Source organism: Zingiber officinale, chromosome 8A, assembly GCF_018446385.1.
Source record: "Zingiber officinale cultivar Zhangliang chromosome 8A, Zo_v1.1, whole genome shotgun sequence".
In the NCBI taxonomy this organism is placed as follows: Eukaryota; Viridiplantae; Streptophyta; class Magnoliopsida; order Zingiberales; family Zingiberaceae; genus Zingiber; species Zingiber officinale.
The window spans coordinates 140,123,414-140,150,786 of record NC_056000.1 but is presented as its reverse complement, the minus strand read 5'-3'; the positions used below and the strand labels follow the sequence as shown (position 1 = coordinate 140,150,786).

Below are 27,373 nucleotides of genomic sequence, written 5' to 3'. Positions count from 1 at the left end.
GGATATGGGAGCAACCACCACCGACTAGACAAAACCTTTTATAGAAAGCTAATATTTAATTTCCTAAAATAACTTTAGGTTAACCAAAGAGAACAATCAAATCACAAGGAAAAGAAAAAACAAAAGAACACAACATCGAAAAAACATATTCGAAATTCTAGAACGTAAGCCTCTTGTATTTGGTATTATTTCCATAAATAACTAGTATGATGCGGAAATAAAAATTACTAGTTATACCTTGTAGAAAAACCTCTTGATCTTCTACCGTATTCCTCTTCTAACCTCGGACGTTGTGTGGGCAACGATCTACCGAGATGAGAAACCACCAACCACCTTCTTCTCCTCCAAGCAAGGTTCGGCCACAAAGGAAGAACTTCACCAAAGAAGAAAACCAAAATACTAACCAAGCTCCAAGAGATGCTAGCTTTCTCTCCTTCTTCTTCTTCTTCTCCAAGCAGTATCCGGCCACCACAAGAACTCCAAGAGAGATGAAGTATTCGGCCACCACAAGAGGAAGAGAGGGAGAGGATGATGGCCGGCCACAACACCAAGGAAAAGAGGGAGAGAAAATAATAGAGGTTGTGTCTCATGAAGGCACCCTCACCCCTTCTTTTATATTCCTTGGCCTAGGCAAATTAGGAAATTTAATTACAATAAAATTTCCTTAATTTTCCTTGACACGAATTAATTGAGAAAAATAAAATAAAATTTCCCAATCAACTTGTGATGGCCGGCCACAATCAAAAGAGCAAATTAGGAGAGTTTCAATCAACAAATTAAAACTTCCTAATTTGTTTCCGGAAATTTTAAAAAATAAAATTTCTCTTTAAAAATCTCTTCATGGTTAATAAAAGGAAATTTCTATAATTTTAATTTTATCAACATGTGAATAATTTTTAAAGAGAAAATAAAACATCTCTCCAATCTACAAATAAGGAAAGAGATCTAATCTCTTTCTTTAATCTTTTGTAGATCGTTTACAAGGTAGATATTTTATTTTGAATTCTCTTTAAATTATATCTTCCACATAATAATAAAAATTAAAATTAAATTTCTTTTTTAATTTAATTTGGCCGGCCCTACTAGCTTGGGTTCAAGCTAGGGCCGGCCACCCAATTTTATACCTAGGCCGGCCCTAGCTTGTTCCCAAGCTAGCTTGGCCGGCCCCAATTGGGTGGGTATAGAAGGTGGGTATAGGTGGGTATAGAACTCTATAAATAAGAGGCTACGATAGGGACCGAGAGGAGGAATTGGTTTTGGTCTCCCGATAAAATTAAGCATCCCGTGTTCGAACACACAACTTAATTCTATCAATGACAATTCATTCCACTAGAGAACTATCATTGAACTACCGCACCAATCCCAAATTACATTTTTGGGCTCCTTCTTATTATGAGTGTGTTAGTCTCCTTGTGTTTAAGATATCGAATGTCCACTAATTAAGTGAGTTACTGACAACTCATTTAATTAATATCTAAGTCCAAGAGTAGTAACACTCAACCTTATCATCATGTCGGACTAAGTCCACCTGCAGGGTTTAACATGACAATCCTTATGAGCTCCTCTTGAGGACATTATCAACCTAGTATCTCTAGGACACAGTTTCCTTCTATAATCAACAACACACACTATAACTGATATCATTTCCCAATTTATCGGGCTTATTGATTTATCGAACTAAATCTCACCCATTGATAAATTAAAGAAATAAATATCAAATATATGTGCTTGTTATTATATTAGGATTAAGAGCACACACTTCCATAATAACCGAGGTCTTTGTTTCTTTATAAAGTCAGTACAAAAGAAACGACATCAAATGGTCCTACTCAATACACACTGAGTGTACTAGTGTAATTATACAGTCAAGATAAACTGATACCTAATTACACTACGACCTTCTAATGGTTTGTTCCTTTCCATTTTGGTCGTGAGCTACTGTTTATAATTTATAAGGTACTGATAATATCATGTTCTGTATGTGACACCACATACTATATTATCTACAATATAAATTAATTGAACAACTACAACTAAATGTAGAAAATTTGACCAAATGTGATCCTTTATTCATAATGAATGTTTACAAAGCTTAGGCTTTCAGTATACACTCCAACAGGAGGGTTGTGAGGGAACCTGAGAGATTCATGTTTTTGGAAGAGTCTTCGGACTTGATCCCGGGTAAACATGAACTTGATCCCTGGACATATGACGAAGCACTCCAAGATATAGACGCAGGATCTTGGCAAAAAGCAATGAATTTCGAAATAGAATCCATGTATTCTAATAAGGTCTGGGAGCTTGTAGAACCACCTGATGGTGTAAAAGCCGTTAGATGCAAGTGGATCTACAAAAGGAAAAGAGGCACAGATAGGAAGGTGGAAACCTTCAAAGCAAGGCTTGTTGCGAAAGGGTACACTCAAAAAGAGGGAATCGATTATGAGGAGACCTTTTTACCGGTAGCTATGCTTAAGTCTATCCAGATACTCTTATCCATTGCTGCTCATATGGATTATGAGATTTGGCAAATGGATGTCAAGATAGCTTTCCTTAACGGAAGTCTTGAAGAAAACATCCATATGAAGCAACCAGAAGGGTTCATTGAAAAAGGCAAAGAGCATCTAGTGTATAAGCTCAATCGGTCCATTTATGGATTGAAGCAAGCTTCAAGATCTTGGAACATCCGATTTAATGAAGTAATCCAGTCATATGGATTTATTCAGTATCCGGATGAGTCTTGTGTATACAAGAAGTGTAACGGAAACGTGGTGGTATTTCTTGTACTATACGTAGATAATATTTTGTTAATTGGCAACAATGTCAAAGTGTTATCGGACGTAAGAGTATGGTTGTCCAAATAATTTGATATGAAGGACTTAGGAGAATGTGCACACATTCTTGGGATCAAAGTCATAAGGGATCACAAGAAAAGAATGTTGTGTTTATCCCAAGATTCATATATAGATACAATTCTTGCTCGTTTTAGCATGCAAAACTCCAAGAAAGGTTTATTACCTTTTAGGCATGGAGTAGCTCTATCTAAAGAGATGTTTCAGAAGATATCAAAGTGTTAGTTAAAGCCCTATAGCCAATCATATGATGATTGTTGTATGGACTCATTGTATCATATTCCAATGTATATAAAGGCATTTGTTTTGGTTATTATACTTACTTGTATTGGTGTTAAATAATTAAGTATAATAGCGTCCTTGAGTAGAAGGTTCTTATCTATATCAATCGATTGGTTAAATCGATAGTGAGATGGATATAGAGAACACTACTCTTAATCATTCCTAGTCAAGTATTAACATTTAGGGACAATGTTAATGCGACGAGAATAGCATATGGGTCAACTCGATGACTTGATCTCACAAGTCATGGATATAGAGATATCAAGTTGACACATGGGTATGCATTGGAGAATGTATACTGAATGACCCGCCATGAGAAAGTATCATGAATCGTTATATGAGTGTCATATACTTTCTCATGTGGCTATTAGTATGACTATTAGTCTTTGGACCTGAAGTCACCATGGTTCCCTACATAAGGAGTTACATACTTTGGCTTTGTCAAACACCATCCGTAACTGGGTGGACTATAAAGGCGATTACTGGGCATGTAACAAATTATGCGGAGGGATGTGAGTGATGTAGATGGGATCTATCTCTCCTATATAACGGGAGTGACATCGTTATTCTTGATAGAGTGAGACCACTAAGTGCATGGCCATGCCCAAGTGAGTCGATATGAGATATTGAGCTCACTTGATTAGAGTGAGTCTACTTGGAGTTCAAGATTTAGATTGATTAGAGGATGACATGGTCTATGCCTCACATTGATCAATCTAAGTGTCAAGGATAGAAGGACATTGTCATATATTGTGAAGAGTCACAATTAGTAGTCACAAGGTGATGTTGGATCTCAACATTCTTGTAACTTGGGTAGTAATGATGTGTTGCTAGATACCGCTTATTACTTATGCTTCTAAATGAGTTTAGGAGCATTGCCAACGTTACAAGAACCTATAGGGTCACACACAAAGGGTAATTAGATGGAGATTTGGTTCATATGATAAACCAAGAGGATTAGGTTCATATGATGAACCAAATTGGATTAAGAGTAATCCAAATTAGATTAATTGAGAAAGACTCAATTGAGTTAGACTTGAGTTAGACTCAAGTGAGGCTAGACTTGAGTTAGACTCAAGTGAGGCTAGACTTGAGTTAGACTCAAGTGAGGCTTGATGATGATATTCATTGAATTTTGAATTCAATGATAAATAGAATTCAATTTGAATTTTAGATTCAAATTTTGAATGAGTTTCAAAATGATCATTTAATGAAGAATGAATATTCATTAAATACTCATTAAGGCTCATTAATGAGGTTCATTAATGATGTTAATGAGCATTAAGTATTTTCATTAGATGAAAATACTTAAGCCATTTTTTACTCTTATTTTCATGATCGATCATTATTGTTCTCCTTGCTTCTTCTTCTCTCCCTCTCCTCCTCCTTGGCCGAAACCTCCAAGAGTGCTAGCACACTCTAAGGTTTCTTCTCCACCTCTAAGAGTGTGGATTCATATAGAGGAGTGCCCACTTGAACACTCTCGAGATCCGACAACTTTGGACGAGCGGGATAAGCGAAGGGCTTCGCATCAAAGGTATAAACTCCTTAACATGTAGATCTAGTGTAGATCTTGGTTAGAAAACAAGTACATGAAATTTTTTTTTGTTCTTTTAATCTTCGCACGGATCCGGTGGCATGGGACTTCGGGGTTTCCGCAACGTAAAAAGTGGTTTTTGCGGCTCGAAAGTCCCAACACAAAGGAGATAGAGGACATGAAGGCAGTTCCTTATGCTTCGGCTCAGGAAGCCTAATGTATGTAATGCTGTGTACGAGACCTGATATCTATTTTGTTGTGGGCATGGTTAGCAGATATCAGAGAAACCCTAGACAAGGACATTGGACTGCGATAAATCATATATTAAAGTACCTGAGAAGGACTAGACATTATATGCTAGTTTACCAAGCAGACGATTTGCTCCCTGTGGGTTACACAGATTGAGATTTCCAATCAGATAGGGACAATAGTAAGTCTACATCAGGCTATGCGTTTACTTTAGGAGGTGGAGCTATTGCATGGAGGAGTGTTAAGCAGAAATGCGTATCAGACTCAACCATGGAAGATGAGTATGTGACAACCTCTGAGGCAGCCAAAGAAGCTGTGTGGCTCAGGAACTTCCTAATGGACTTAGATGTGATTCCTGGTTTGCCCAAAATCATCACAATTTATTGTGATAATAGCGGTGCAGTTACAAACTCGAAGGAACCACGAGCCCATAAGGCAAGTAAACATATAGAGTGTAAGTACCACCTGATACGAGATATCGTGAAGAAAGGAGAAGTTGTCGTCGCCAAGATTGCATCAGCGGATAACCTGGCAGATCCTTTCACTAAGGCCCTTCCGGTGAAAGCTTTTGATCGACATGTGGAGGGGATGAGAATCAGATGTATGGCAATAAATATGACAGCTTAGTCTTTTAGTATAAGTGGGAGATTGTTAGAATGTATACTAAAAGCCTAACTTTTGTAAACATTTATTTTTAAAATAAAAGAATCACATTGGTCATTATCTATATTTATTTGTTAAATGTAATTGTTCAATTAATTTATATCGTAGATAACATGGTGTGTGGTGTCACACACAGAAGATCATGTTATCAGTTCTTTATAAATTATAAACAGTTGCTCCCGACTAAGATGGAAAGGAAAAAACTATTGGAATAGTTATAATGTAATTAAGTATTAGTTTATCTTGACTATTAAATTACACTAGTACACTCTAAGTGTATTGAGTAGGACCAATTAAGGCAAGTTCTTTTTATACTGACTTAATAAAAGAATGAGTCCTTAGTTATTATGGAAGTGTGTGCTCTTAATCCTAATATAGTAACAAACACATATATTTAGTATTTATTTCTTTGACTTATCAAAGGGTGAGATTTAGTTCGATAAATCAATAGGCCTGATAAGTTGGGAAATGATGTTACTTTTAGTATGTGTTGTTGATTATAGAAGGAAACTGTGTCCTAGTTATCCAGGTTGAGAATGTCTCCAAGAGGAGCTCATAAGGATTGTCATGTTAAACCCTGCAGGTGGACTTAGTCCGACATGACGATGAAGTTGAGTGGTACTACTCTCGGAGATAGATATTAATTAAGTGAGCTGTCAGTAACTTAATTAATTAGTGGACATTCGTTATCTTAAACACAGGGAGACTAACACACTCATGGTAAGAATGAGCCCATAATGTAATTTGAGATTGGTGCGGTAGTGCAACAATAACTCACTGGTGGAATGAGTTATTGTTGATGAACTTGAGTTGTGTGTTTGGGGCGAACACGGGATACTCAAGCTCATCGGAAGGCCAAAACCAATTTCTCCTCTAGGTCCCTGACGTAGACTCATTAAAGCCTCAAGTCCATCCAAAGAAAGACCCATCTTGGTGTCCAAGAAGGGGGTCGGTCCATTGCTTGGTGACCAAGCAATGGTCGGTCATATTATCCTCTTAAGGGGTCGGCCCCTTGCTTGGTGCCCAAGCAAGAGGGGGCCGACCACATTAATTCAAACAAGAAGGGATGTTTTAAATTTTTTAAATCTTCTTTGTGTAGAAATCTACAAGTTGTAAAAGAGAGATTTTAAATTTATAAAACCTTCCTTATTTGAATTAGGCTACATGTTTTAAAAGAAAGTTTAAAAAGTCTTAAAACTTTCCTTTTTAACCATCCTCATGGTTTTAAGAAAAAAGGAAGAGAAGTTTTAAAATTTAAAATTTCTATCACCATGTTAAAAAAGAAAATTTTATAAGAGAAGTTTTAAATTTTAAAACATGTTTTTAATTTTTAAAACTTTTCTTTTTTAACATCCACTTTAGGAAAGAGAGCTTGTAAAATTTTATGAGAGAATTTCTACTTGTTAAGTTTTATAAAAAAAATTCTTATTCCTTCCTATAAGTGGTCGGCCAGCCTTGCTTGGTGCCCAAGCAAGGGGCCGACCAAATCATCATTCAATCAATCCATGATTTGGTGATTGATTTAATCAAGAGGAAAGAAAAGGAAAAATTAAAAGGGAAAAGGAAAACCATGAGGAAGATTTTAACTTTTGTAAAAAGTTTTTCCTTATTTGCCTTGGGCAAGTAATATAAAAGAAGGGGTGAGGAGGTCTCATGAGATCAATTCTTATTCTCTTGTTGGAGTCTCTCTTGTGGCAGGCCCTCCCTCTCCCCTCTTCTTTTCCCTTTGCTCTCTTCTCCTTGGGGTGGTTGTGGCCAAATTTTGAGAAAGAAAGCTTTTGGATGGTGTTCATCTTGGAGGATCGTCACCCACACGACGTCCAAGGCGAGGCGAGAAATACGGCAGAAGATCTCGAGGTCATTAGCATATAAAGAGAAGGTATAATTAGCAATTATTTTCCGCATCATGCTAGTTATTTCTCTTTGTAAGAATTCCAAACACAAGAGGCATTAGATCTAGTTTTTCGAATTTATTTTTCGAGTTTATGTTTTCTTTGTTTTTTGAATTTGTGATTCGATTGTTCCTTTTTGTTAAACCTAAAGTTATTTAAGGAAATTAAATATTATCTTTCCTTAAAAGGCTTTGTCTAGACGGTGGTGGTTGCTCCCATATCCAAGAAGGTCATGTGCCTTGCCATGTAGTCTTGAAAGCCAATTTTGGAAATTAATATTTAATGGAATTTATAACATAGGTGGATTTGGATCAATAGTGTTAAGTTCCGCTTGCGATCCAAATCTAAAACATTAAGAACACATAAGTTAAATTTGGAATCAATGATGTTAAGTTCCGTCTGCGATTCCTAATTTAACTTCTAAAGAACACAATAGGTTGTTTAGGAAAGGTTCGACACTTGTACAAAATTTTTGTACAGTGGAACCGGTACGATCTTCCTAGGACCAACCAACAATTCCATCACTCATCTCCATGTGGTATCCCCCAAACAACCTTGAACATCATTTATTTATTTATTTTAAAAATAACTACCCATATATTTAGTATCTCAGCACATCATCTGTTAAGGACCAGAGTGTGTTTCTTTGGAAAGAGTAAATCTTGTGTTTACATTGCCTCTTTGAGTAGCCATGTGGCAGCGAAAGCTCTTGTGCCATCTGGTTTAGTTAGGAAGCGTACAGAAAAGTGAAGGTTAACCCTGAGGCCTATTTTTGAGGGGACTCCATATATCTCTTTGTGATACCCCCTAGGAAGTCTGAGCTTTCTTCTTATCTTATGTGTTGGTTGCTACTCGGAAAACCTAGAGGTTCCACTGTACAAAAATTTTGTACAAAGGTCTGAACCTTTTCCTAGCTACCATGTGTTATTTTAAATTAAATTTTGGATCGCCTGCGGAACTTAACACGTTTGATCCAAAACTTAATCTATTCGTTCTTTTAGGTTTTGACTTGGGTCTCCTGCAGAACTTAACACGTTCAACCCAAATCACCTTAAGTTATTAATTCCATTAAATATTAATTTCCATAATTGGTTCCCAGTACTGACGTGGCGAGGCACATGGCCTTCTTGGATATGGGAGCAACCACCACCGACTAGACAAAACCTTTTATGGAAAGCTAATATTTAATTTCCTAAAATAACTTTAGGTTAACCGAAAAGAACAATCAAATCACAAGGGAAAGAAAAACAAAAGAACACTATATCGAAAACAAATTCGAAACTCTAGAATCGTATGCCTCTTGTATTTAGTATTATTCCCAAAAATAACTAGTATGATGCGGAAACAAAAATTACTAGTTATACCTTTTAGAAAGACCTCTTGATCTTCTACCATATTCTTCTTCTAACCTTGGACGTTGTGTGGGCAACGATCTTCCGAGATGAGAACCACCAAACACCTTCTTCTTCCTTACAAGTTTTGGCCATCAAAACTTCTCCTAGGATGAAGAGGTTCGGCCACCACCACCATGCTCCAAGGGATGCTAGAAAAGAGGCTTCTTTTCTCTCCTTCTTAGATCCGGCCACCAAAGCTATCTCCACCATGAGAAGGTTTCGGCCACACAAAGGAGAGGAGAGGAAAGAAAGGACCGGCCACACCCAAGGAGAAAAGAGAGGAAAAATATAATAGAGTCGTTAGCCTTGAAGCCTCCTCTACCCCCTCTTTTATAATCCTTGGTCTTGACAAATAAAGAAAATTTAATAAAAACTTCCTTAATTCTTTTGCCATTGAAAAGGAAAATTTATTTAATTAAAATAATTTTCTCTTTTCAAATTATAATGGCCGGCCACTCTTCTCCCCAAAACAAGGAGAGTTTTAATTAAAACAAAAATTAAAACTTCCTAATTTGTTTCTAGAAATTTATAAAAATTTCTCCAATAATTTTAATCCCTTCATGATTGGTTAATAAAAAGAAATTTTATAAATTAAAATCTTTCTTTTAAACATGTGGATAATTTCCAAAAAGGAAAGTTATCTCTAAAAATTAAAATCTCCTTTCAATCTACAAATAAGGAAAGATATTAAATCTTTTCTTAATCTTTTGTAGAAACTAATAAAAGAGAATTTTTAATTTTTAAACTTTCTTTTAAATCATGAATATAATTAAAAGGAAAGTTTTTACCAAAATTAAAATCAACTTTTAATCTACAAATAAGGAAAGAGATTTTAACTCTTCTCTTAATCTTTTGTAGAATCTTATAAAAGGAAGGATTTAAAATTTTAAACTCTCTTTTAAATTATATTATCCACATAAGAAAATTTTAAAATTAAAATTCCTTTTTATTTTAATAGGGACGACCACATGAATTCACCCATGAACATACCCATGGCCGGCCCTAGCTTGGTCTCCAAGCTAGCTTGGCCGGCCCCTATAGGATGGGTAAGAAGGTGGGTATAGATGGGTATAGTACTCTATAATTAAGAGGTTACGATAGGGACCGAGAGGAGGAATTGGTTTTGGTCTCCCGATGAAATTAAGCATCCCGTGTTCGCCCCGAACACACAACTTAATTTCATCAACAATAATTCATTCCACTAAAGAACTATTATTGAACTACCGCACCAATCCCAAATTACATTTTGGGCTCCTTCTTATTATGAGTGTGTTAGTCTCCCTGTGTTTAAGATAACAAATGTCCACTAATTAAGTAAATTACTGACAACTCACTTAATTAATATCTAGCTCCAAGAGTAGTACCACTCAACTTCATCGTCATGTCGGACTAAGTCCACCTGCAGGGTTTAACATGACAATCCTTATGAGCTCCTCTTGGGGACATTCTCAACCTAGATCACTAGGACATAGTTTCCTTCTATAATCAACAACACACACTATAAGTGATATCATTTCTCAACTTATCGGGCTTATTGATTTATCGAACTAAATCTCACCCATTGATAAATTAAAGAAATAAATATCAAATATATGTGCTTGTTATTATATTAGGATTAAGAGCACACACTTCCATAATAACTGAGGTCTTTGTTCCTTCATAGAGTCAGTATAAAAGGAACGACCTCAAATGGTCCTACTCAATACACTCTAAGTGTACTAGTGTAATTATATAGTTAAGATAAACTAATACCTAATTACACTACGACCTTCCAATGGTTTGTTCCTTTCCATCTTGGTCGTGAGCTACTGTTTATAATTTATAAGGAACCGATAACATGATCTTCTGTGTGTGACACCACACACCATGTTATCTACAATATAAATTAATTGAACAACTACATTTATCATAAATGTAGACATTTGACCAATGTGATTCTTATTTCTAGATAAATGTTTATACCAAAAGCTAGGCTTTTAGTATACATCCTAACATTATGGACTCCATCTTTCCAGATTGAGTGGTACTTTTGTTGCTTCGTCTATAGGTGCACGGTACCCTCGTCAGATGGTGAACCATTGCTCGATGTCCATCTTCAAGTAAACCACCATTATCTTTTTTCAATGCAAAAAGTTATTTCTATTGAAGAGAGGAGGACGAGCGATGCTGAATCCCTAAAGTTGGGCCATTGATTACTAAAATAGAAAACTAGAAAGAGATACCAAGACTTGGTCTTGGATTAATAGTGCTTGAGAAAGAAAAAAATGTCAACGACTCGAGTGGTGTTGCACCAACTTTGAGTACAAAATGAACGAGAAATGATTATCTAAATATGGAAATTTCACCAATTCAAATAAGATACGAAAAATAGAAATCAGAAAGGAAATACAGTTCCCCCAGCTTGATTGGTGGTTGCACCAATTCAGAGTATAATCTAGCTTTAATATCACTTGTTGGATCGAGACGCACGTGAGAGGGGGGTGAATCACGTGGTTTTGAAAACTTTTCTTTTTATTATTTTCATTTTGAAATTAAAGTATGCACAACGGAAAAGAAGGATACAGTAAAGCAAGCAGAAAACACAAGTACACGATCAGTTTACTTGGTCAGGAGTCTTCAGTGATTCCTACTCCAAGACCCAAGTCCCGTAGATCTATCGATAATTAATCCACTAAATACCTTTTCCAGAACCACCAGAAGAGGGGATCGAGTACAACGAAAAGTTAAGATAAGTATAATACACTACACTTTCTTTTTATGCATAATTTAAGTACAATATGAAATGTTGTTTACCCAACACCTTCAAAGATGATCGGATTGCTCAGTGTTGGATGACTCCTCAGCAGTAGTAGGACGCAACAACATAAATGTCACGCCCCAGAGGAGTCTCTGTCCGAAGAAATTTCGGCAGTACCTCCCCTGTAAGGGTGACAATCTGAAGCATTTCTACAGGCATAATATATATCAGCCACAGGCGGCTGAAATATACACACAACCACGCAGTTATATATATATATATCATCAGCCCACACAGCTGAAACAAAACCAACACAACGGAAAATGATAGAAACCCAATACAAACCAAAGTACAAAAACTGCTAGCCGGCTAGGCTTACACAACCAACAACCAATACAAAATATAACAACTCCAGAACAAAATCGGAATACCACACTAATTACACCAATTATAAATACCGAAGTAAAAATACACAAAAAAAACGTAGACATGTCTTCTGATGTGATGTGGGGACCGGTAACCAGGATACTCCAAGCGTCTCCATAAACAACCTAGTACCTGAAAAAGATAGTGTCCACGGGGGTGAGTTCAATAACTCAGCGAATACCTAGTTGACATGTATAGTAAACTATAACAAATGATAATAACTATGGAGTACAGTCTTCTGAACAAAAGAAGGTAATGCATAATAGAAAAGGCTGAAGAGTACTGTACTCACCAGGGCCACCTATCAGAATAATCGGGTCGTAAGACTGGAAGTGTCATAAATCCTGTATGCATGTCAAACATATGCATCCATACAAATGCAGCATATAAGTGCAACAACCACAATCAGTAAATGCATCAATGCATATGATGCCAATGACATGGTCACCCCTGACGCCAGTCAGTCATCTCACACACAATGGTGAAACCGAGTGGGTAGGACTGTGACAACCGTGCACTCTACCATCACTACACCTGATGAGTGACTGAGTGGACGGGATGTTGTCGGAGTACTCCTGTCCTCTGACCCCAAATCATAAATAGGGGAGCTCAATGCTCTCATCTCCCGGTACACGATGTCGGGGAGGTATCTCTGTCGGCTACCACGCTGAGTCACCTGACCAACGGAGCCAAACAGAGTCCACCGTCTGCCGGCTACTATGCTGCTACACTAAATGCCAGCGGAGCCAAACAGAGCGGAACTGTCTGCCGGGTACCACGCTGAGTCCTCAGACCAACGGAGCCAAACAGCAGAACCGCCACACGCCAGTCTGATATACCACTAACCCATGAGTGGTGGTGTATGCAGTACATGTAACTGGCGATGTGCTTAACCATAGTGGAGCCGACAATCGCGCAGCATGCAATCATGATGCATGACACTAAGCATAGCAATAAACTGATCAGCATAATCATATCCATATACATAAAATGAGTATCATAATATCGATGGTCAAATACGAAGATCTAAAGTACACAGGTCAGATAGGATATCAAAAACCTAGGTCCTGAACATAACAAGCATGGTATGTCACTACCTCACTGAGCATATATATAATCATATGGGTACTAGCATAAAATGCATAGCAGGTGAGCAAACAAGCATGTAACGAGTATCCGGTAGTGACGTACCGAAACAAGGACGAACATAATTATTACTAAAGGCTATAACCTACTAGACATATCAACAAGACATATCAAAAAGATAAGTCAAGGTACCCGCCTTTATACGTAGTCTGTATCGCAATAAATCTCGTATCAAGACATCTGTCTCCAAACAAAGTCCTGCAAACACAACACATAGTACAACGAGGTCAAATATGGACTAGTGAGCTAAATCCATCATGAACCAATAGTTAACTTTACCCTAATCTGATTAGGAATCCATTCTCGTTAGTCCAATTAAATTAAACTCAATCCATGAACTCTTATCATCCTACAAACTCACCAAATATTATCGTAGCTAATGGTGACTCATGACTGAAAGGGTTTCACCATCGAAAGATGATCTACTGCTGCCCACTCTTTTCTTGCTGACATAATACTGCCAAATCAACCAATCCAAACTATCATTTCATAAATGAAATGAAATTCTACACATTTCTTACCTCATCCAAATATGTAGCCACTGTTGATGCTAGAACAAGGGAAGTTGCTGATTGGAGTGGCTGTCGGAACCAAAACACCCTATAGCACAGAACCTCACTATTAGAATCTACCTCAACAATCAGATCAAGTAAGGGAATCAAGAAATCCAACAAGATAATCTATCTCTATTCAATTTCCAGCAATAATTCTGCACATTACCTCCTCTCCAACCTTATTACCTCAATCCACAAGCAAAGGCAAGAAGGTGCAACATCTGATCAGGAGGAAAAAGGAATGAAACTGATCCACCCCATTCCCTTAAGGATCGATGCACGGAAGGTGACGCCTACTGTGGCTCTGTGCCGGCGATGAAGAGTCTCGGCGCTAGGCAATGGCTCGGCTTCACAGAGAAGAGAAAGAAGTAGGGACCTCGGCTGGCGACGGCGGCTACTGAAATCTAGGGCTCGGCTCGGAGAAGACCGGCGCTGGAGGAATCGGTGCCGGAGAGGAGAAGAGGAAGAGGGCTGATCTAGGACACAGCTGGACGGAAGAGAAGTGGCGCAATGGAGGGAAGAAGAAGAGGGGGAAATCGGCCAAATCAGGCGGCGATGGCTCAGCCGGCAGTGGCTCGTGCTCGCCGGCGCTTGTGTAGGGACGGAGGGGAAAGGAGAAGGGAAGAAGTAGAAGGAGAAGGGGCAATCGGGTTGGCTTGGGAGGAGACAACCGCAAGGGTGCGGCGCAGGTTCGGCGAGGATTGGGAAAAGAAACGGGAAAAAGAAATAAAAGAAAAGGAAAAGAAATTAAAAAGGAAAATAAAACATTTCCTCAATCAAATGGGTAGCCTAAACAGGCTTTCCCGGGGCCCTTGATTTTATCCCCGTTAACTCATCCATACGAGCTCCGAAAAATCTCCAAAAATTCTGAAAATTTCCCTTATTATTTTCTATCCATTTTTCCGGTATTTTACAGTAGCAGAGAAGAAGTAGGAAGCCGGAGTAGTCGGAATGCCAATCAGATGCGTAGAAGGTTGTATTAGTGATGATTTCAAACCCTTGGGTGAGCACCTCTTTTATAGAGTGTGGAAGGTGCCTTCCATAACTCCGAAGGCGCCTTCCATAGGTAAAACTTTATCATGAAGTTGTTACTCCTTATCATCTATGAAGTCATAATTTATCCATTAGAATGCGCCTTCCATAGCACCGAAGACACCATTCATGAACAGTGCCAAAGGCGCCTTTTGTCGCATGGAAGGGGCCTCCAGTACTGTTCACTCGAGGTGATTTTTGCTCCTTTTTCCCTACAAAACGTATTAATCCAATGTAATAAATAATAACCTATAAAATAAAGTTAACATAATAATAATATGATTAATTTATGATTTAGACTTTGTCCTCCAAACCAGAATCTAATTAGGATCTCAATTTAAGTTTTCGAAATGGACCTAAATTGGACCGATACCTACTGTTCCCTTAACCGAGATGCGTCCTCACTTAGTCACTCTCCTCTAGTGACTTACCTTCACTTACCAAGTGTTAAGTTGCCTCATCGATGCCCAATTTGACCCACTAGGTCTTTCTGCTGGAATCACATATCAGGACTTCCTCCTGTCGGAAATTGAACATCTCGACCTCCTGCCAGAATCTCACATCTGGACTTCGCCAATTGAGAATTGCACATCTCGACTAAGGATGACAATCGGGTGAGTTCAAACCCAACCCCGTAATAAACCTGCCTTGGCAGGGCGGGTTTATACCCGCCTAAACGGGTTTAAGGCGGGTTCGGGGTGGGTCTTGGGTTTAATCGGACCCACCCTGGACCCATATATATATAATTATAATTTTTATTATATTTAATAATTAATATTTTAATTAAATTTTATTTTATAATATTTTAATATTGAAATAAATATATTTAAATATGGTGGGTCTAACCCGGACCCGCTCTGTCGGGTTCATGGGGTGGGGCGGGGCGGATCCAAAGGGAGGCGGGGTGGGTTCTAGGTTTAGGGTTCCGGGTTTAGCTAAAGTCACCCTGACCCGAACCCGTTGCCATCCCTAATCCTGACTAAACTTCCTACATGGTGTCAGGTCCTCTTGACCCGTCAGGTTAGTTAATCCTGCACACTCAGTAAATGTATTAGATCATGATAACACATAACTTAATTCACTTGTTATTCATCAACACCTAAGTTAAACCGTTAGTACAATTTGTACCAATAGTATATATTTGAAAGAATGAGAAAAGTTAAAAAATATATACAATAACCAAGAAAGAAGCTAAGAGAGTAGTGAATGAAGCAAAGAATGAAGTTTTTGAATGATTATATAAAAAATTTGATACAAAAGAAAGGGAAATAAACTTTTAAACATTTATAGAATAGCTAAAATGAGAGAAAGGAAGATAAAAGATCTTATCTAAATAAAATATATTAAAAATGAATATAATAGGATATTAGTAAACAATGGAAAAATAAAAGAGCAATAGAAAATATATTTTCATCAACTTTTTAATGAAGGTTTAAGTGACCAGGCAATTTAAGTAAGTCAAATGACCATTGAAATTTAAATTTTTATTATAGAATTCAAAATTTAGAAGTGGAACAAGCTTTAAATAGGATACACAATGGAAAAGCCGTTGGATCAGATCATATTCCAATAGAGATATGGAAGTGCCTAGGGAAACAAGACATTGAATGACTTATAAAATTATTTAACATGATATTGAAAATAAAAAAATATCTAATCAATGGACGATAAGTACTTTAGTTCCCTTATATAAGAACAAGGGAGACGTACAAAATTATACAAACTATAGGAGTATTAAACTAATGAATTATATCATGAAACTTTAGGAAAAAGTAATAGAAAAGAAATTAAGGAAGGAGACCACGGTGATCGAAAATTAATTTGGGTTCATGCTTGGAAGGTCAACAATATAAGCTATACATTTTCTTTGACAATTAATTGAAAAATATCAGGAGCAAAAATAAGATCTACACATGATATTCATTGACTTAGAAAAAGCTTATGAAAGAGTCCCAATAGAAATTATACGGAGAATTTTAGAAAAAAGAGGTGTTAGTATAACACATATTGAACTAATTACGAATATGTAATAAATAATCCAATGCAATAAATAATAACCTACAAGACAGTTAACGCAATAATGATATGATTAATTTATGACTTAGACCCTGTCCTCCAGACCAGAATCTAGTCATGATCTTAATTTAAGTTTCTAAAATGGATCTAAATTGGACTGACGCCTACTGTCCCCTCAATCGAGGTGCATCCTCACTTAGTCGCTCTCCTCCAGTGACTTATCTTCACTTACTAATTAAGTGTCAAGTTGTCTCATCGACGTCCAATTTGACCCACCAGATCTTTATATAAGAATCATACATCCGGACTTCCTCCCGTCAGAAATCGAATATCCCGACCTCCTGCGAGAATCTCACATCTGGACTTCACCAATCGGGAATTGGACATCCCTACTGGAGTTCCTGCTTGGTGTCAGGTCCTCTTGATCTGTCAAGTTAGTCAACTCTGCACACTCGGTAAATGTATTAGATCACGATAACACCTAACTTAACTCACTTATCATTCATCAAAACCTAAGTTAAACTGTTAGTGCAATTTGCACCAACATTATATATTTGTAAAAATGAGAAAACTTAAAAAAAATATATACTATAGCCAAAAAAGAAGCTAAAAGAGTAGTGAATGAAGCAAAGAATGAAGTTTTTGAATGATTATGTAAAAAATTTGATACAAAAGAAAGGGAAATAAACATTTATAGAATAATTAAAATGAGAAAAAGGAAGACAAAAAGATAAAATAAATAAATAAAATAATTTAAGATAATATCATTTTAAAATATCAGGCAAATCAAGCAACTGTCTAAGTTCATAAACATCGTTGACTGTATGTAGGAGTTTTGTATTATTGATAAATATTAGTAAATCCATTTGATTAGTTGTATAAATTCATCAAAAAGAAAGTATCTCAAGAGTGAGAAAGCTCACAAGCCATAATTTGTATCTAATTAATGATGCCGGATAAATAAAAGGTTTCACAATAAACATACATTAATTTCACAAAATAAAAACTGGACTAGATGATTAACCAAATTAAAACACACCAACGAAGATACGATTCAAACAAGCATATCATCGTCAATTAGGATCTTCTATTCCTCTTATGCCACCGCTCGAAGTCGATTGTTGCTTGCAACATGTTCAGCAAATCATTCAATTTGGTGAAGAACTAGAACTACTTTCATTGTATCTTCTTCTTTCTTCTTTTTCTCGCCGTTCCTCATCTTTTTTCTTCCAGGCATCATGATAACTGAAATGATAAGCGATTATTAACCATGCAATTATAATTTGCTTGGATAACATTAAATTGAGGATATGAATCTTGGTTTGAGTTTCCAACCTCTGCATTACAATTTGATAGTCCAACGTCCCAGCACAATAAAAGAACAAGTAAATTTCATAATTTCCCAATTTTTTTATTTTTTATTTCAATTAGTCTAATGGTTAAGCAAATGGTACGTCGGATCTATCTTCCATATTACTGCTAAAGTTTGTTGACAAACACATTATATTACTAATCATACCAGTCAGTTAATTTTTATTTAATTATCTAAGTAACAAGTTTATATAGTAATGGTAAGTAACATCTAATAGGTAGATAACAAACAAGGAAGAAGAGAATAAATAACTACTTTGATTGAAGCAATAATTAATCCAGCAGTTATCATCGGTATATATATGAATAGAAGCATAGGAGGAGTAATTAAATGAAATCTACTAGAAGATGAAGATCACACTCACATTTGCATCTTTGGGCAACCTTTAATTGTAAGCCTCCTGAGTTTTGTAAATGCTTCTAGGTTGAATGCTAGAACTGGGCAAGCATACATGTTCAATTTTGTAAGAAAACGCAATGGTACCAAAGTCGTCAAATTGTTGCACTTGTTAATTGTCATCTTAGATATCATCAACCTTCGCATACCCTGTGGTAGACACCTTAACTCTTGGCACCCGACTATCTCTATTATTTCCAGATATCGGAGGTTGTCCCAACTACAAAATTCAGCAGACCATATTGTCTCATTGTTCAACCATACTCTCATTGTAGCATTAGAAACAACCGCGGACATATTTCCATGAGTTTTGGGCACTGAATTAGTGTCAATTGTCTAAGCTCTGGAAAAAATATTTTATTTTTTCTTTCCGACGGCACAGACCATTTCTTTAGCCCAAGCATTTCTGAGAAAGTGAGCTCTCTCAACATAGCAAATGTGTTGCCATCACCGTAAAATGTATAGTCTATGTGTTTTATTAAATCCATGCCACTTATCTCAAGCTTCTCGAGAAAAGGAAGTTGACCGAGTGATGGTAATATAGCACACCTCCTGAGATTGATGAATCTCACTTCAACTAAAGAGTCGAAACGAGCAAGTTGTTGTTTACTCATCCAAGTAGGAAATTCCACTCCCTTATAAGAAATTATGTCTAGACATTTCAAATGCAAGTTGGGTCGGAGAGCTTCGAGCACATGCTGTGATGGAGCTGTTTCAGAACCCCTATTTGCTTCTTCACCACCCCAATGCAAAGACAAGTGTCGAAGACTTTGTTGGCCCATCAGCACTTCAGTTTGAATCTCCTCTGCTCGTTCTAGGTTTTGTAATCTTATTTCCTGAAGATTTGTTAAAGCTTGCAACTGTGTGAGCACAAAACCTCCTTGCACACCGACAATTATTCCTGACAACTTACGAAGGCCAATTAATTGCTCGATCCCACGGGGAAGTTGAGACAAGGATGCACATCCTGCGACGTTGAGGATTCTCAATGATTTAAAACTGACCAAATCCTCTGGGAGCTTGCTCAGAAAACAACAACCTTCCATATTAAGCTCTTCCAAGTTTGTGAGTCTTGTTATAGATTTTGGTAACCACTGAAGTTTTGTGCAATAAGCTAATTTCAAAATCTGCAATTTCTTAAGCTTATGGATTCGTTCAGGTATCTTTTGAAGCTTTTTGCAGTGAAGCAAACTTAAAATTCGCAAATTAAGCAGGTCAAAAAGTGATTTCGGAAGTAATTCCATCTTAAGCTTTGAAAGGTGGAGGTATCTCAAGCTAACCAATTTGCTAATTTCATTTGGTAGGCTTTGGATCATACTAGTTTCTACAACTAACATATGCAAATGTATGAATCTTACTGACATCTTGTTTAGGAACTTTGATATTGCAGTTGCTGCTTTCATGCATCTTTTTTTGTATACTCGAAGTGTTATTTCCTCAACATCTTCTCGCGTCGTTTTCTTATCTTCTTGTAGAATCAATGTTATCAGTTTACTGCTCACCTTAATTGGCATGATCGGCAGTCGAAATGGTTTCACTCTAGGATTAATTTCCAAACATAAACAACGGCAGCACCTAGAAATAGTAGTTGAATCTTTGGGAATCTTCATATGCCAGTAGACCATCCTTCCAAACAGTAATTCTTTCAAGTCCCGCTTTCTATGTATTTGGGTAAAATGTCTTTCATAGCATTCAATCCAACCTGGTTCGAGGCCTTCAGTTGGTATGAGGCATTCGGCGGTCAACATGTGTGAGATGACATCATAATCATTATCATAATAATTATCAGTGTCAGCATTAAGTAGGTAATGGTATTGGAGTAATCGTATGATGACAAGTGGAAAATTCCTAACCTTACAAATATCATCCAGAAGGCGACTTTGAAGTATTGCAAATGTCGTCGGAATATAATGGAACAACGATCCAAAAACCTTTGCCCCAAATGTTTGACCAGGAAAGTTTGTGCAGTATAGCTTAGCCAATTGAATGAGCTCATCCTTCTTTGATTTGTCCTGCTTCGATGGGATCGTCGTTGCTGCGTGTCTGCTGACAAACTCAACCCATGCATAATCCGATAAGGGATTCAAACAGAATGTTGTAATATCCTTCAGCCTATTTAGAAAACGCATATCTCTTACAGCTGATTCTGTTGATGATTTGTAGATGATCAAGACTCCATTCCCCGGCCCGCCCACACGCAACATGATGTTCTTCAATTCATTCCACTCTGGTTGCATCAAACTAACCAAATTTTCACAATGAAGCACCAACAAGTATCTATTGCCACAGAGTTGTTCATTAATATATTCCCACATGTCTGGTAGCGGCAGGTCTAGGTGTAATTTCTGATCACAATATTCTTCCTTGTCTATGGACCTTACAAATTCGTTTCCAATTATATCAATCATCTTGAATGTCGAAACGAGGGGTAGATCCACCCAAATGCGATGATGAAACTGTTGGCCAATCCAAGTGTGGTGGTAGATCATGTGCGCCAAGGTCCTCTTCCCAACTCCTTGTTTGCCAACTATGACAATTGCAAACGGGTTGTTATCAAAGCCATTGTTGTTGGATGATACTAGTTGTTGTTCAAAGATTGCAATGAGTTTCTCCATATCTTCCTCTCTACCCACCACCTCATTTTTTAGGACAATTGAGTAGTCTTCTCGGAGTGGGTTCATAGAACCCATAGGGTCCCTCCGAAGACCCATTGCAGATCCTCTCAGCACAAGAGAATTCAAGTCGCACAATATCTCTTTCAGCTCTATTAGAATAACATGGCGAAAGTGCACCTGTTGGGTATTTCCCACAATGGAACGATGCGAACTTGCTTCCCAATCCATGATTCGACTGAGCAACTCTCCCACATCTATAACTGCTGTAGCTACATCTGTCTCCCAATCTGCAAATTCTGCAGGCACAAACGACGTCACCGCATCAAACCGATAGAACATTTTAAAAAGTTGGTTATTCAACGTTCCCATCTCAGGGATTTCGATCATTGAATTGATAGCCCAAAGGCCATCACAAACCATGGCCAAGTGATTTTGGATACACAGCAAGCGGCCTTGTGCCACCATGGTAGGCGATGGTAGCACCTCCAGCAAGAGATGCTTCAATTCCAAGAACACCACCATAATTTCTTCAACCTCTTATTTTCTTTGCTAGTGAATGAGTTTATTCAATGGCCGAAAGAGTGGTGGCTACTGAACCAAATTAGTTTTGATATGTACACCACCCTAATCTGAAGCAGCAAACCTTCTTACCATCATCAGCATCTTTCATTTGTCATCGCCACAAGCAAAGCAAAGTATTCTTTTGCTCATGGAGTAGAATAAGCATCATGCTTAATTACCCTGCAACATAAATATCCTCTCAATCTACATCTCACCACTACAAGTTTTCTTTAGAATTAAAGGCTTGTGACAAATTAAAGCCTTGTCAGATTCAATTTACATATTTAATTCCGTTCCTTTTTCTGGTTTCTTGTTTCTTTTCCTTTTACTAAAGTAAATGATTTTCTTTAGAATTGAAGGCTTTTAAGATACTTAAATCCTTGATATCTTTAGTTTAATTATATTCTTTTCTTTCATTTTTCTATATCTTTTAGTAAAGAACTGCATGCTGTAGCCATGCACATCTCTCACCATTATTTATGATAATTATGTGAATTAATTAAGAAGAGCAGAGATTGATTAATTGTGTGGAGAAGGTAGAGAGGTTTAACATCCTTTATATAAAGCAGAGATGGATTAACGTCGGGAGAAGCTGATGAAGTTATTAAAATAATTTATTAAATTTATTAAAATAATTATTAAATTTATTCATACTTTAAAATTTTAATAATTTATCTAGATTATTAGAATTAATAAATCTAAACTAAAAGAGTGTTTATTACCCTCTATGGGGTCACTAATACCAATCAATAGTCGTTTATTTAGAAAATATGTAATTTATTAATCTGAAGTTTTAACATTCGAGTGAAAAATATTCGACTAAAACTAAATTAACTTTATTAAAATTAAATTAATCAAAAAAAAAATTCAACTAATCGAATAAATAAAAAATCAATTAATTCAGTCAATAACCAAATTAATATTTTTTTTAAAAAAAATATTAAAACGTTTAAATAAAAACTTAATCAATTTAATAAAAATAGAAAATCTTCTTTTAATTATTTAATTATGAATAATTTAATTGAATTTGAAAATTTATAATTAAAATTGTATCGATTTACTTGAAATAATCAATTTTATCTTTTTTTTTAAAAATTGAATTTTTGAATTAATTTGGGTTGATTGGTTATTTTGATTGAGCCAAAATTTTATCCACTCTTACATAAAAATGATTCGATAATCCATATTAATAATTTAATAGTCGCGATATTACTATAGGGATGTATCTACCACTTAAAACATCTACCATAAGAAATAATGCATATACCTCTCGACATTAAAGGCAAAAATCAAAGAGGCGGTAGACCTCGACTAAACCATCTTAAACCCTTGAATCATCGATAAGTAAAATTTGTGTGTCCTAGATTTTGATTAATTTATTATTCCTTTGCGAAAAATCGAAGCTTTAGTTCATGGGTGATTTCGATTTTGGTGTATGAATGGATAAATAGTTCAAATTTTTTATGTTGTCCAATCTGCTATCTAGAAGAAAATTAGTTTTGATGTTCGAATTATAATTTAATGACTATGTTTATGTTTTATCTTCTTCAATTGAAGAATTGAAAGATATATGTTACTTTTATGTATTGATTAGCAAAAAATTGAATAATATACTCAATTTAAGCGCTTTGATGCTCATATTTTCCATGACTTATACTTTATGGTATGAATTATAAATTGTTCTTGTTGTTTGAGTGTAGTTGATTTTGTTAGTTTGAATAAAAATGAGTTCTAGATTTATAATTGCAACCTATTTTATGAATGTGCTTGTGTTTTATCTTCTTCAATTGAATGATTGAATGAGATATATGGTTATTGTGTAGTGATTATCAATAAACTGAAAATATACTCAATTTAAGCGCTTTGATGCCCATATTTTTTTATGGATTATAGTTTATGGTATGAATTGTAAAGTAATTTTTTTTTATGCAGAAATGGGAAAGAAAACCAGAGCTATAAAATTAAAGGAGGTTAAGGGGAAATTTGTGGAGAAGAGTAAGAGCAGTAAACAATCATGTTCACATTGTTCACTGACATATTTCAAAGCTGTGTTGGATGAAGTGTTATCCAATTTGGGTAATAAGAAAAAAGAGAGAATCAAAAGCACTCCACTTGCTCCATGGCTCGAGATTCCTGAGATGCCAATTAGTAGTACCAGAATCGATTTAGTATTAAATAGATTCTAGTAGTCTTCGCGTTCTTTCTTGTTTGGTGACAACATTGTAGTTCCATTCACATTGACCGAATTTTGCATCATCCTTGGTTTGGTCCATGTAGGGCAACCTATTGATTTGGATGCCAGCATGGAGTCCAAATTTGTTGCTTGATTATTTGGAGGAAAAGTCGGCAATGTAAATAGGACTACAATTCATAATAAAATGCTTGTATTAGTTGGATTAGAGAAGGATTGTGAAGTAGATGATTTTCTTAGGTTGTTTATTTGTCTATTATTTAACTGTGTTATTTTTCCTGTTGGTAACTATTCCACTCCTCAATTTATTATGTCTTATATTGATAACCTGACGAGGTTCTTTGATTACTCGTGGGAGATGCAGCATACAGATTTGTGTGCCACCAACTTATTTTACATACCGCCGATAATGACAATAGGTTGGAAAGAAGCAAAAAGTATGTAGATGGTTGTACTGTTGGCCTAATGGTGAGTTTTAAATTTTTGAAGTACGATTGTGATATATTTCATATTATTGTAATACTATCTTTGTGTATCAGGTCTGGTTATATGAAAGAATACCTTCATTTAGACATGCACGATCTTTATGGTGTTTTCCCCGGTTGTTTCGTTAGGAAAGGAGTAAAATTTCCATCCAATGTGATGCTGTCAAGAGATTATTTATCGGCAATGATTTCAGCAAGGTAAGTTGCTATGTTTTTTATTCTAAATATGATTGTAGAAGTGATGTTTTGTTTATAATTATGAAAAGATGTTGGATATAGTACCATTTCTGGATGAGAAGATTATGTTAAGGCACAAACAAGGAAGTTCTTTAGTAAATATAGAAATAATGAAATTATTTATGTTAAATAATGATGATAAGATATTTTTTGACTATATTACTCTTATTTTGATGGTAAAAGCATTGTGTGAGATGTCATGGATTAGCTAATAAGAAGATGACGACTGAACCAAGCAGTGAAGAAAAGAGTAATGATGACGTGGAGACAGAACTAGTTAGTGAAAAATAGGTGGTGAGAAAGAAAATTTTAATTTTGAAGAGAATAAGAATGTTGAAGTCGAAGTCGAAGTCGATGGTGAGACTGAACCTACTGGGTTATTTGAGTTGAATGTTGAAGTGAATGAAAATCTAACTCCTAACTTGGATGATAATGTTGATTTGATGATAAAAGATGTTATTTCCCAATTGAATAAAGAAAACACTGGATTAATAGATTTGATGGTGATGGATTGGAAGTAGAAAAGAATAGTGGCTCAAGTGAGGAGCATGTTTTTGGTAGTGATGTTGGTACTTCAAAAACATAGAAGATCAGTCTTTTTCAATCTTCTATTGTGGAAAATGTGAGCAATAGGGTTAATCGTGTGGTGAAAAAAAAAACGTCAATGTTTGTGACTCCACCTAGCTCAACACCAAAACGCAGGAGGAAGGAAAAAAAATAGATAGATGGAGCATAACCTAAAATGTTTATTTTAAAGTCTAATAGTTTTTGTGTGTTATTATATATTGTTGCTAAACATGTATGGATTTTAACTGATATTACTAAATATGTTGCCACATAGATAAAATCCATCATAGATGTTGAGAAGGATGGCAAGAGTCCTAGCAAGAATAAAATGGATACATATAAAGGGAGAGGTGATTTTTGTGGCCTTGAAGAAGGATCAGAAGAAGAGAGAAATGTGTTGATAGAATTTCAATCTAGGAATGAATTGTAGTAAGTTTAATTTGAATATGTTAAATTTTGTCTTACCACTTTTTTCTCAATATTTGTAATGGAAATAATTTTTCTTGCTATCTAGTGTTGTCATTTGGCAAGATGACTTCCTGAGCTTGACTGGACATGTATTCTGTCCTTTTTGGTTTAGTAAGCCTATTGATAGTCAAATCATAAATGTTTACATGAGAATTATGAAAAAATAGAGTTCGACTTATGGGTTTGAGATATACTGTATGGACACTACTATACATGTTCGTAGCACAATTGATATTTGATTGTACTTCTTATTAGATTAAGATGGATTAAGATAACATTTATACTCTTGTTTTAAATATCTAGCAAGAAGTGTTGCTGCATTTGGAGGTATATGGCAAATACAGGCAGTTATAGAACATGGAATATGAACCTTTTCTTGTCAGGTTTGTTAGTATTAGCCCTAGTATCAATTATGAGATGGTTGTAAAGAGCTTATTTTGTATCATATATCATTATTAATAAAAGGCAAAGTTGGTTATTATATTTATTTCATTCAGTGTCAATTGAATAAGTATAATAATGTCCTTGGGTTGTAGGTTCTTATCTATAGTATATCAATTAGTTGAATTGATAGTGAGATATTATAGAGAACACTACTCTTAATTATTCCTAGTCGAACATTAATATACAAGGACAATATTAATGCGTTGAGACTAGCATGTAGGTCAACGGATGACTTGATCTCACAAGTCATTGATATGAGATATCGGGTTGACACATGGGTATAAATTAGAGAATTTATACTGAATTGTAAAATACTGGAAAAATGGCGGATAATGATAAGGGAATTTTCTGGAATTTTTGGAAATTTTTCGGGAATTTTTCGGAGCTCGTATGGATGAGTTAGCGAGGATAAAAACAGGGCCCCGGGAAAGCCTGTTTAGGCTACCCATTTAATTGAGGAAATGTTTTATTTTCCTTTTTAATTTCTTTTCTTTTCCTTTTATTTCTTTTTCCTGTTCTTTTCCCGATCCTCGCCGAACATGCGCCGCACCCTTGCGGTTACCTTCTCCCAAGCCAACCTGATCGCCCTTCTCCTTCTCTTCCTCTCCCGAGTGTCGGCCGCCGACAAGTATCCCTCACCCTCTTGCGACACACCGGCCTTCTCTTCTCTCTTCCCTTATTGTGACGTGCCCTAGTTTGGGTTCACAGCCACCGCCGCGCCTCTGCATCCAGATCCAGTAGAGAGAACGGGAGAGAAGGTGCGAACGAGCGATATGGGAAAGGAGCTGAGACATGGCATGACTAGGAGGTCGGATAAAGAAAGTAGTCTTCGGAGCGAAGGAGACCGAGCGGAGGACTCTACAATAGCGGCATGCATCTCGGACTATCAGTCTTCTGGCCCCATATCGGGACAGTAGTCAGGACAGGAAGGGACTTGACCGCGTGCCCCTTAAGTAGGCTCAATGGACACGGGAGCTACTACTGAGAGGCAGAGAAAGCTTTATTCAAAACTATGAAAGATCTTAATAACTATGTCCATGTTAGACTGCAGCTTTTGGGCACACGGAAAAGGGGAAGTGGATAGAGGGTGCTTCTCAGCTAGAGTTGGGGGTGGGGTCGCTATAGTGGCTAGGGTGAGTCTTTCTACACGGCTGGCCGCCTGGTTCTAGACAAAGCTGCGGGGGTTACCACCACATCCTTTCCCGACAGACTCGAAGCTCTTCATAGTCAGGCGGGGTAGAAAATCTTCTCTCAAAAAGA

General features: G+C 36.4%; 1 protein-coding gene across 1 annotated transcript; it reads right to left on the bottom strand.

The window, feature by feature from the left end:
- Positions 1-17,957: 17,957 nt before the first annotated feature.
- On the bottom strand, positions 17,958-21,682 carry LOC122011348 (putative disease resistance RPP13-like protein 1). The gene is made up of 2 exons (XM_042567732.1): positions 18,514-21,682; positions 17,958-18,022 (listed from the first exon to the last, which is right to left on the bottom strand). The coding sequence occupies exon 1, from the start codon at positions 21,680-21,682 to the stop codon at positions 18,812-18,814; it is 2,871 nt and encodes a 956-aa protein (XP_042423666.1). The 3' UTR covers positions 17,958-18,022; positions 18,514-18,811.
- Between the last annotated feature and the right edge of the window lie 5,691 nt (positions 21,683-27,373).

Excerpts from the sequence above, each read along its gene's own strand:
- LOC122011348 (XM_042567732.1), bottom strand. The coding sequence starts at position 21,682 with ATGGTGGTGTTCTTGGAATTGAAGCATCTCTTGCTGGAGGTGCTACCA.